General features: G+C 56.2%; 1 protein-coding gene across 4 annotated transcripts; it reads right to left on the reverse strand.

Annotated features, from left to right (window-relative positions):
• Positions 1 to 4,040: 4,040 nt before the first annotated feature.
• Positions 4,041 to 10,294, reverse strand: ORMDL3 (ORMDL sphingolipid biosynthesis regulator 3). Of its 4 annotated transcripts, none has more exons than XM_037493682.2 (4): positions 10,095 to 10,294; positions 6,759 to 6,957; positions 5,985 to 6,136; positions 4,041 to 5,574 (listed from the first exon to the last, which is right to left on the reverse strand). In XM_037493682.2, exons 2-4 carry the CDS (start codon positions 6,930 to 6,932, stop codon positions 5,439 to 5,441), a joined length of 462 nt encoding a protein of 153 aa, XP_037349579.1. In that variant the 5' UTR covers positions 6,933 to 6,957; positions 10,095 to 10,294; the 3' UTR covers positions 4,041 to 5,438. The 4 variants fall into 4 exon arrangements, with proteins under 4 accessions (XP_037349579.1, XP_037349580.1, XP_037349578.1 ...); XM_037493683.2 differs by lacking the exon at positions 10,095 to 10,294 and adding an exon at positions 9,533 to 9,637; XM_037493681.2 differs by lacking the exon at positions 10,095 to 10,294 and adding an exon at positions 7,817 to 7,967.
• Between the last annotated feature and the right edge of the window lie 1,315 nt (positions 10,295 to 11,609).

The raw sequence follows: 11,609 nt of genomic DNA on the forward strand, positions 1-11,609 counted from the left end.
TCTCTTCCCCTTTCTTCAGGTTCCTTTACTTCCCTCCTCAGGCAGTAAACTCCCCTCATAAGCTTCTTGGGCTGCACTTGCCCACCCTACCTCCACCCACCTTCTCCTCAGGCCTTCTGGCTGGCCCTCACACCTGCTCACACAAGCTCCTTCTTCTGTCCCTGGCCCCAATCATGGCGGCTGACTCTTGCCTCACTCCCAGTCTAGGGAGTCTTCCGTGCATCTGGAAAGGCAGAGCCCACCTTAGGGGCCACCTACCTCTTCTCTTCTCTGGTCTCTGCTGCTCACAGAAATGGAGGTTCTGGGAATCCCTTCTGCACGCTCTCTGAGTTCCTGGCCGCTGGAAGTTCTTATAAAGGAACCGAAAGTAATTGGAACCTGAGGTGGAGCCAGGTGCCTCACCCCTGAGGTGGGGCACATCACGATCAATTTGAGGCAGATAGGGCCAGAGAAAGCAAACTTTCACTCAACTCTTGGACCCAGGAAATAGGTGAGACAGATGGAATCTCTATAAATGCATTTTTTCCACCTGATATGCACCCCATTTGAATTAGAGCCAGAGGATGGATGAGGCATACTGTCTAGTGAGATCCGAACGGAAACAGAAAAGGGGGTTTGGGGGTACGGCCAAGTGCCAGAGGCAGCAGCTATAGCTGTGCCAGGATAGGAAAGGAGGGACTGGTTGGGACCAGCTACTCCAAGGCCAGACTGAGGTGGGACCACTGAAACTCAGAGCAAGAGTTGCCAACATCTGTAGGGCTGGCTGTTGTGGTATTACTACTAAATTTAAAAATTAGACCCCCAGGGCCTCCCTGGTGGCGCAGGTGGTTGAGCGCAGGGCTGTGAAGCTGTCTGCAGCCTCTGCAGTGGCGGTTACATCCCTGCCAGCCCCAGAGCAACACACAGGGTGAGCAGACCTCTCCTGTCTTGCCCGCTGCTTCCCTCAGCAGTGTGTTTCATCAGTCATCCTGTTCTGTTCCCCGCTCTGTCTCTGGTGAGTCCTCTAAACCTCCCGTGCGTCTGGACTGTACCCCGGCTCTTGTATAGATAAAATAAATCTTTAAAAAAAATTAGGCCCCCACAACTCAACAAAAACAAACCAAACACCCCAATCAAAAACTGGGTAGAAGAACTAAAAAGACACTTCTCTGAAGAAGAAATGCAAATGGACAACAGACATATGAAAAAATATTCAACATCACCAACTATCAGGGAAATGCAAATCCAAACCACAATGAGATACCACCTCACACCCGTGAGAATGGCACATATTAAAAAAACTGGAAATAACAAATGCTGGAGGAATGTGGCGACAAAAGAACCCTCTGTCACTGCTGGTGGGAATGTAAGCTGGTCCAGCCACTATGGAAAGCTGTGTGGAGGGTCCTCTGAACACTGAAAATGGAGCTACCAGATGACCCAGTGATTCCACTCCCAGGCAAGTACCCAAAGGACACAAAAACACTAATTTGAAAGGAAACCTGCACTCCTATGTTTACTGCAGCACTAATTACAATAGCCAAGATGTGGAAACAACCCAAATATCTCAAAACAGACAAATGGATCAAAAAGTTATGTTATATTGGGCCTCCCCTGGTGGCGCAGCGGTTGAGCACTGGGCTGCGAAGCTGCCTGCAGCCTCTGCAGCCCCAGTTCGATCCCTGGCTGCCAGCGAGGGTCCCACATGGGGCAGTAGACCTCTCCTGCCGCGCCCGCTGCTCCCCTCAGCGGTGTACTTCGTTGGTCTGCCTGTTCTGTTCCCCGCTCTGGCTCTGGTGAATTCTCTCACCCTCCCGTGCTTCTGACTGTACCCAGTGCTTGTATAAATAAAAATAAATAAATCTTTAAAAAAAAAGTTATATTTATACAATGGAATATTACTCAGCTATCAAAAAAAGACAAACTCATGCCATTTGTGGCAACATGGACAGAGCTGGAATGGGTTATGCTACCCGAAATAAGTCAGAAGGAAAATGATAAATATAGGATGGTCTCACATACATGCAGAATATAGAGAAACCAAACAAAAGGTCAAGAAAAAAACAAAACTAGCAAGCTGACCATAGATCTGGGGCACAAGGGAAGGGGAAGGAGAGGGGGGTCAAAACAGGGGAGGGGAGAGCACAAGGGGACATGGTGATGGTTCACAGGTGATATGGTGGTAGGAGAATAACAGGGAGTACAACAATGTAAGAAAATTTTCTGGACCGCCCCGGTGGCGCAGCGGGTTGAGCGCTGTGCTGTGAAGCTGTCTGCAGCTTCTGCAGCATGAGTTCGATCCCCGGCTGGCCAGGGAGAAACCCACATGGCGTGGCAGACCTCTCCTGTCTAGCCCACTGCTCCCCTCATGAGTCTTCGGTCCGCCTGCCTGTTCTGCTCCCCGCTCTGTCTCTGGTGAATTCTCTCACCCTTCTGCACCTCTGACCTGTACCCCAGCTCTTGTATAAATAAATCAATCTTTAAAAAAAAAATTTTAATAATATTTTTTTTTTAATAATAAATAAATAAATAATAAAATAAAAACTAAGCCCCCACTCCTTGCCTGGCAGGTAAGTTTGGGAGGCTTGAATGGATGGAGTGGATGGGACTGCCATGCGAACTGGTCCTTACGCTAATGACCCGGCCCATGAGTCAGGACACGCTGGAGACCAGAACCCAAACCAATCAGCAATGCCTGGAGCATAAATAGAGCCTCGGGACCCTCTCTCTCTGCGCAGCAGCTCCTCTTAGCAGTGTATTTCAGTAAATCTGCTTGTTCTCCACTGTTTGCTGAATTATTTCATCCCCCATCTCTGGCCTACACCCCGATTCTTCCGCACAACACAGGCTGGATCAGTAAGGACACAGCTGACTCTTTCCACACACTCCCGGGGAGTCTTCTCCGGGAGAGGCCACCTCCTGTCCCCTTCACCCGCACCCTTCTCCAGGGAGAGGCCTCTGGTCCCACCACTCAGTCCTCAGACATGACCAGGCGTCTGTCCTTGGCCTGCTCCCTCAGTTGTCAAAGAACACCCTAGGAGGTGGCATGGTGGTCACCAACAAAGCTACCCTGTGTGAGGTGCTGACCACACACCGGTGCTGGGCAGGCCTCATGACAGCCTGGGAGCAGCTGTCCTTACACAACAGAAGAAACTGCAGCTCTGAGAAGCACCCTGGCATGGTCACAAGGCTGGTGCCTGGCAGAGCTGGGTTTGAACCCAGATTGTTAATGTGCCCTATGCCCTCACGCTGACTGCACTCCTGTGGGTGCTGGAGGATCCCGGGGTGCCCCACCCCAAGCAGTAGCACAGAAAGCAATTCTCTTCCATGTGGACCTCATTCTGGGGTGGTGCTGAAGTTGGGCAGAGACCTTGCTGTCACCCCAGCAAGATCTGGACCACGGCCAAAGGCCACTAGCTATCTCCCTTTAACCTGGGACTTTGCACCTGTTCCAGAATAGATGACACTGCCGGAACACGGCACTAATAGCACCTCCTCTCCTGGCCCGTGAGCTATGGAAGTCCTGGGGCGTCACCTCCTCCCTTCCCACTCATGCTTACAGTAGAGAAGCAGCAGCATCAAGATTCCTCTGGAGACAGAGAGGCCAGGTCAGGCCTCTTCCCAGGGAAGGCGCACCAGGGAAGGAACCCAGAACAAAGGACTGGGCACTCCCTGGGACACCCCTTCCTGTGGGGGGACACCTCTTCCTTTGGAAGCCACTGCTAGACCCAGCCCCTCTGGCCAAGGCAGAAGCCATCCCTCTGCTGGCCCTGCCCCACTGAGCCCAGGGGCCTAAGCGGCTAGAGAAGCAGCCAGGCCGTCAGAGGAATTCTGCTCTCAGGCCTGCTGACTCCTCAGCCAGTTCCCTGGCAGTCCCTCTGGCTCACTGGGCCGGCTCCCCTCTTCCCAGAGCAACAGGAAGAGCAGCGTTCATTCCCAGGGTCCCACCCCCCCTCCCAGGCCAAGGCTCCAACTGATGCTCCCAGGCTGCCCACAGCAGGAGCTGCCCACAGCCCTGACCCTCCCCCAGGGCCCTCCAGGAAGCAGAGGCAGAGTCGGGGGAAACAGGAACACACTGTCCTTTATTTGCATTTCTCAGAATACTGTACAAAGGGAGTAAAAATCCTATTCACACTTTGCTTAGAAAGATTTTGAGGTGAAAGTTCCCTATGATACATGGGGGGGGGGCGCAGGAAGCAGAAAACAAGGCCAGTGACCTCCTCTCCTCCCTCAGGACCTGGGAGGGGACACAGGCATCACACCTTTTCCAAAATAACACACTCTAGTCAGCCGGGAGGAGAAGGGCTCTGCTCCTTGCCAGCCAGCGCTGCTCCACTCCCGCCTCTCTTCCCCGGCCATCTCAGTGAGGAGACAGCCCTTGCAGGCGCCAGCAGGGCCCAGGCAGCACCCAGCAGCCACCAATCTGTGGGGTGGCCTCACAGCCCACACTGTGTGCCACGCACACCAGAGAGGGGCTGGGCCCCACGCAGGTCCACACAGGAGGCCATGAGGCGAAGGGCGGTGGCAGGGCCTGCCATCCCCCATCTGTCCAGTCCCCAGGTCCTCGCGGCACTGCCGAAGGCTCTGTCAATGGCCTGGGCCTTTGATGACTCCTGGGCTTCTCCCACTGTGAGCCCCTGATGCGAACCCAGGAGCTGCAAACCCACAGCAGCCTCCCTTCCTGCCACCAGCCCATTCTGCAGGTAAATGAACTCCCCGAGCCTGTTCCCCTACCTGTCCACTTCCCAAAGGGTGAGACTGGGTATAGCTTATCCCCACCCTCTGTCCCTCCCTTGCACCAATTTCTGCTGCTTACCAGCACCCTAACCCACAAGTGCTCCCCTCAGCCCGCCACCTCCCTCAGGGCCAGGATGGCAGGGCTCCTAGCCGGCCCCACCACCCCTCCCCTACTCAGGTGGGCTGTGGGGAGCTGCCAAAAGCATGAGCCCTGGACAGGACAGGTCTCCCCCCAGAGGGTGAGGCACCGCCACAGGTTTGCTTTCCTGCACACCAGCACCCGCGCGTGTCAGCCCAGAGGCCTAGGAGCTAAAGTGAAACAATGGAGAAGCCGTACCGTCCCCGCTGCTCCCCTCGCAGGGGTTAAAGTGCTTTAGTGGTCTGAGGATGAGCAAGTGAACAGGGGGCTTCCCTGGCCTCTTGTCCCCACCCCACAGGTCTGTGCAGTCCCGGAGTCCAGCTCATTCCACGACCACCCCCACAAGTCTCTATTCAAAAGGCAAAAGGAAAAGACAAAAAAAGTTAGAAGAGGTCAGAGCCCCAGGAGGGCCCACCCCAACCCCACTACACGCTACTTCAACTCGGCTACTGGGGAGGTCGGGGAAACCAGGGCCCAGCGGCGCAACCCCCATCTCTGGCGGCTCCAGAGGCTCCTTCCGTCTCCAGCATCACAGCACAGGCTTCCGCTCGCCCGCCGGCCGGGGCGGGGAAGGGCTGCACCCTCAGTACTTATTGATTCCAAAAATGCGGACTCCGTGGAGCTGGGGCAGCTTGGGGATGAGCACGCTCATCAAGGACACCGTGTTGAGGATGAAGTGGATCTGGTCGTACTTGGTGTAGAAGCTGGTGAGGAAGTACCTGGAGGGGAAGGTGAGGGAAGAGGTGTGAGGCTCTACTGGGGTCCCCTTCCTCCCTCACTTCTTGGGGCTTGGGGGAGGTGGAGAGTCCTGACAGCAGGGGAGTGAAGGGAAAGGCCCCAGACAGGAATAGAATGCAAGATCTCCCCTGAAAAAGGGCTCCCTCCAGACCCAGTGCCCGTGCGCTACCCCACCTGTGGGCCTCGGGCCCCAGCAGGAAGGAAGCCCCACCTGGAGAAGACAGGTCAGTGGACCCAGGCCTGCACCCAGGGTAAGACCCAGGGTATTCCGACTCCCCTTCCTCTGTCCACTGCCAGGAGCTAGCGCTGGGCTGGGGTTTAGACCTCCCTAGGCCCCGTCCCCTCCGGTCCTCGGCCTGCCCGCTGGCCTCCACCCAAGGTAAGCACTCACAGCACGATGGGGGTGATGGTCAAGAACTTCCGGGAGGCTGTGAACTGGACCCCGTAGTCCATCTGCTCCCAGTGGGTAAGCAACCTCGCCTTGCCCTGGTCCGGGGTCTCGAAGGGCGTCCCCTTCACCGTGTGCAGGAAGATGTACATGCCCTGTGGGAGGAGCCTTCGTGAGAGGCGCAAAAGGCAGGAGGGCCTGCGGCTCAGCAACTCCAGCCATCACAGAAGTGGACTCCGGGTGGACCGCAGCCTCCCTCTGCTGGCAGGGCACGTTGGCCGGAGGGGAAGGGCAGGCCTGGCACGGGGAGGAGAGCGCCACAGAACCGGCAGCAGTTGCCTGTGCCCAGCCAGCCTGTGCCAGCTGGGAAGGCGAGTCAGCCAGAAGAGACCAGGTCCCTGCTCATCCACCAAAAGAGGACAAGGAAGCAAGCAGGGGTGCGGGGGTAGTGAGGGACTAGAGTGGCAAACAGTTTGAGATCCCCACTTGGGAAAGGGTCATGTCAGCACCTAGGTCCTGGGCACACTTTGGGGTCCCATACTCAGCTCCCTATCTTCCAGGTCCACAAGTCACCCCATCCTGGCAATGTGGACAAATCCATAGATTTTACTCCTCTTATCAGAGGGGGCAGAGAGGAGAGCTGGGCCCGGGTTCTGGTGACAGATGCTGTCAGCACATGGCTCTGACATCTGGCCCCTGTCCCAGGGACTGTTTCTGCTCCTCAGCCCCGCCAAAGAGCAGCCCCTGGCGGTCAGGGCAGCAGCAGGAGGGCCTTACCATGTTGTGGATGAGGTTGGTGAGGGTCCAGACGACAGGGACGCTCACGAAGGGGATGCTGAGCAGCACGACGTGGAGAAGCCCGATGGCCAGCACGTAGGAGAGCCAGATGCCACGGCTGTTCATCACCCGCGTGTTGGGGTTCACCTCACTGTGCGCCGTGCCCACGTTCATCCTGCCCCCTTCTCCTGTCGCTCTTCTACAAACAAGCAGCAGAAGTGAGCCAGGTCAGGCCCCCTCCCCAGCCCCTCCAAATGCTGCAGGGCAGACATTGCTCTCCCCAAGAACTCCAGGCTGTTCTGTTCTGACCCTCAAGCACGGAAGCCAGAGACAGTCTGTTCATTTCCCACTGCTGCACTGACCAGGCTGCCCTGACATCACCTGATCAGGACTCCAGGCCCTGGGTCATCAAGAGGCGTTCAGTCCCAGAGCAAAGAAACACTGCCTGTCCCCCAATTTCATAGGGCTCATCCCACAAAGCGCAAGAAGGAGAAAAGAGGCGTGTCTCCAGAGTCACTTGGCACAGCCCCATCCGTACTGAGGGCCTGAAGTGGGCCCTTCCCAGGAGTAAAAGGAAGTGGCCTGTGGAACAGGTAGCAGTGGAAGAAATATTTGGGGGATTACTTCTCCCCCAACCCTGACCTAGAAGGAAGGACAGGGTACAAAAAGAATAAAGGGAAGAAAAGAGAAAAACAAACTAGAGGCAACCTTTGCCCAGACCTGGAAGACCTCCTTCTTGGTGACACAAGGCCTCCTTCTTGGTGTCACAACCCATCCAGATGTTTTACCCATTTGGCAGCCAATCAAGCTAACCCTCGTGATGCCACTCACTGCACTGCCAAGCCACCCGATTCCTTTCCCCACCACCAGAGGAAAAGCAAGCATAGAGGCCGTGGCCAACTCTACAGCTCCCACAGGGAGCTGAACCCACATCAACACCCTCTTCCTAAGGACACAAAACCACTCTCCTGCCCCCCTCTCCTCTCTGTCCCACTCACCCTTATCTGGGCCTCCTTCCCCAGTCCCTGCTTCCAGGTGTAAGTCAGCACCATACCCACCAGCACAAAAGGCAGAAGCCCTGAAGCAGGGGATGAGGTGGGCAGCCTCTGATGCCCAGCAAACAATGCAATATTCCTGGATGCAGGTGGCGAGGGGATGAGCACTCCTGTCCACAGCTCAGCTGTCCCTAATCTCTGAGGGCCCTGTGACCAGTAGGAGCTGGAAACAGATGGGGCCTTTGTCTGGCTCACCTCCCTAGCTGTGGGAGGGTCCTGCCTGATAAAAGACCCTGAGGTCATCACCATGGGAGCAGTCACATGTATGTGTGTGTGTGAGAGAGAGAGAGAGAGAGAGAGAGAGAGAGAGAGGGAGAGAGAGAGAGAGACTTTCCTAGAGATGCAGAAAGGAACCCAGGTGGGGGTATCCTGGAAGTTCCCCTAAGTCGACATGTGCCCTGGTGCACCCTCAGACTCAGTTGCTATCTATCTCCAGCTCAGATGGCAGCCAAGCCTGCAGCGGAGCCAGAGTTCTCAAGGATCAGTTCCTGACTTCCAGGATAATGGGAACAGGTTTCCTCTTCTCAGAAGCCCTGAGCTTTGAGATCTCAGGGGAAATGTGACCCACAACACACCTTCCCAACATTCATGAGCTGGCCAGGGTGCCTCCTAGGAGCAATGCTCCTGGGGCCCAGCAGACTGGATAATTGGGCCTAACAGAAACCCAAGGAACTAGAAAACCAGAGCTGGCTCTCTTGTTTACCATCCAGGGCCTGAGGGCTTCAGTTACCCTAACACAGCCCCTGGGACACATGACATAAAAGCCTCTGCCCTTGTGGAGGATGGCTGAGAAGTGAGGGCTCTGAAGGACTTACCACTGACTAAAGAGAAATAATTCCCCAAGTTTGACCAGAGACCTCTACCCCTCCCCAATTCTCCCTACCTTAGACCTACAAGGGCACCCCTAGCCCACCCGAGAACTCTGTCCGAGAACACCAAGGGAGTGCCAAGAGTCTTGTCGAACCCCAGATCATCCTACACCCCTCTCAGTCTATAAGAAGGCATCCAACAAAGCCTGAGAAGTCCAGGAGGGGCATGGACCTAGGACATGGCTAGTGCCCGGGACACTAGATGACCTGAGAGCAGACAATGCCAGGAGACCCCCAAAAAGACAAGAGAGATCAAAAAACTAAGAAAAGACCAGAAGCCAGGGCACACTCTTGATGACACTTCTGTGTGAGTAAGAGTACACATTATTTAGTAAAATAACTAACTGCCCCTCTCCAGAGGAGAAGAAATGGGGAGAAAAGTCTGGCAGAGGTAGAGTAAGTCTACAGCAGCTCAGGCTGAGAAGTTCTGCTGTTACAGCTGGCAGGTGGCTGCCCATGCCAGTCCCTGATGTGGTTTCATAACCTGCCTCAAACCAGAGCCTGCAGCAAGTCTGTTCTGTTAACCACTTTCTGACTGGCAGGCTTTCCCACTCCTGCCCTCCTCTCCCCTCTGGCTCCTCACACAAATTTCACCACCCAGCCGGTCTGTCAGGAGCCCAAGTTAAGACCAGAACGTGCCCCAGGTCAGCTGCCTCGTAAGGCTTCTCATTCTCTCCCTAGGTAAGGGCAGCCCTTAAAGCGGCAAACCTTTTGCCATCTGGATGAAAAGCACAAACATCCAGGCCTGCGAGTTGGACCCTAAAGGGGAGTCCCCGGCACCAAGCTACAAGGCCATTTTTATTCTGCCTATCCCACCCCCACCCCACCCCACCCGGACACTGCCACTCACCTCTGAGCTGGGGCCCACCACCCTGACTCTGGAGGGGGGCGAAAAGGATCGACGCCGAGTCCCCGGGCACCGAAGCGAACACCAACTAACCCCGGGAGAGCGTGAAGACAGGAGGCGGAGTCCTAACTATTGTTGGGGTTTTCTAAGTGGAACCTCAAGCCGAAGGGGGGAGGGGTATCCCCGCCCCGCTCTCCAGTCTGGGACGTCGCACTCCGAGCCGGGCCGGGTCCAGAGCCCCACCCCCACCTCCACGCGTCCACCCAGCCCTGGAGGCGGCCAAAGCTTTCTCCCCCCGAAGCCCAGCCGCTCCCCGCCCCCGCCCACAGCCGGAGCGCTCCTCCCCGACGCCCCATCCCCTCCTCCCGCCCCCACTTCCCTCTTTGGGTACCCCTTCGACTGACGCACCCCCTAGGCTGATGCACCCCCTCCACCTCCGCTCACCCAGCCGAGTCCCCTCCAGTCTGGGGCTCCTCCCCTGCAGCTCCCACCTCCATTCTCACCCCGCCTCTAGCTCCAGGAGCCTCCCGGTTGGGCCTCACAGAGGCCTCTCGTCCGGACTCACCGTGCAGGGCCGGAGGTCTCGGGACCGGGACGGGGGCCCGGGGACGGGGGCCGCTGCTGCTCCAGCAGCTGTAACAACCCCCGGCGGCAGCCACCCCGCTGGCAGCTCTGGCCGAATCGGCGCCCTGCGCCGGCCCCCGCGACGTCACAGCCCAGCGTCGGCCCTCCCCATGCCTCCTGGGAGTTGTAGTTTCTCCTCTGCCCCACTACTGACCCGCCCGGTGCCTCCTGGGAATTGTAGTTTTTTTCCCTGGCTGCAGACGCGGCCTCGCGGGGGGCGGGGGGCGGGGGGCGGGGGGGGGGGCCGCACAATGGGACGTGATGCTGCGATCAGATGGTATTCCTTTGGTACGTAACAATCCCTGCTTTTGCGTCTGTACGTTTTAAGTTGATTTACTGTTGCCGGGTTTTGCCGGTGAGGAAACTGAGTTTTAAGTCACTTGCCATAGGTCCCCATTTAATACCAACCTGGGCCAGAACCCGGAGATTCTGATCCCAGGCCATAGTTTTTCCACAGTACCTTGCTGCCTCCGCCCTAGCCCATGACTGGCTCCTCCAGAAACGGACTAGCTGATTCCTGTGCCCTGCCCGGCTCCCCCTGGAAGCGGGCTCTTGGCGACTTGGGTTAGGGTGGGAGACTGGAGAGCCTAGAATGTGAGCCAGTCTGCTCTTTTACAGTTACACCTGACCCCAGTTGGCCTGGGCCAGGCCACATACTTGGCCTCCCACATTAGACATCAGAAGAGGCCAGGTGTCTGGGGAAGACTCCTTTCCAAATCCCAACCCCAGGTCAGCTGGTGTGGTTTTGGGTGGGAACTTCCACCTCTCGGATCTGCAGTTTTCATGTCTGCAAAGGGGCACAGATTTTACTGCCAGATAAACATAGCTTAGGCACTCCTTAACCAGCGTGTGACCCAGGGCAAATAATTTGTCTTAATCTCCAGTCCCACACCTGTGAAATCCTACCTCAGTTGTGTGAATTCAAAAGAATGTGTGTAAAGCACCTGGTGCTTTGTAGGAAGCTATTGAAGTTTGAACTAAGTGACTCGAGATCTCATGTCACTCTCACGTGCCATGTCACCAAGCAGGCTTTGTCTGAGTAGTTCCCGCTCCACCAACTTGGCTGCTTTCTAAGTCTGGCTGCGTGCATGCAGGAGAGACCACATGATGCCCTGACAGCCAACATGATTGACTGGAAACACCTGAAAGGAACGTGAAAGCACAGAGAGAACACTGGCCCAGGGAATGGAGAGCACTTCCTCAGTCCTCACTCACTGCTCCCCAGGGGGCTGCCAGCAAATAGTTATCACAAAGCTGGAATGGGGTCCCAGAAGTACCTAGTGGGAACAAAGCAGGTGGATATCTGAACTCTGAACCACGCAGAGCTGGACAGGAAGCTTCTTGAATATTTCCAGGGCCAATGGCCCAAGAGCTCTTATCCCAAGAGCTTAACGGTGACCCCAGTCTGAAAAAGTTCTGCCTTGTGTCCTCCAGGTGTTTTCCATGGTTTGTGGAG

Source organism: Talpa occidentalis, unplaced genomic scaffold (genome assembly GCF_014898055.3).
Source record: "Talpa occidentalis isolate TD23 unplaced genomic scaffold, MPIMG_talOcc4v2.1 talOcc4.7, whole genome shotgun sequence".
NCBI lineage: Eukaryota > Metazoa > Chordata > Mammalia > Eulipotyphla > Talpidae > Talpa > Talpa occidentalis.

What these genes read in the sequence shown, in the direction of transcription:
- ORMDL3 (XM_037493682.2), bottom strand. Translation starts at nt 6,932, where the DNA reads ATGAACGTGGGCACGGCGCACAGTGAGGTGAACCCCAACACGCGGGTG. An exon ending in CCAACCTCATCCACAACATG is followed by an intron (nt 6,137 to 6,758) that starts GTAAGGCCCTCC and finishes CTCCTCCCACAG; the next exon opens with GGCATGTACATCTTCCTGCA. An exon ending in ACCATCACCCCCATCGTGCT is followed by an intron (nt 5,575 to 5,984) that starts GTGAGTGCTTAC and finishes CTTCCCCTCCAG; the next exon opens with GTACTTCCTCACCAGCTTCT.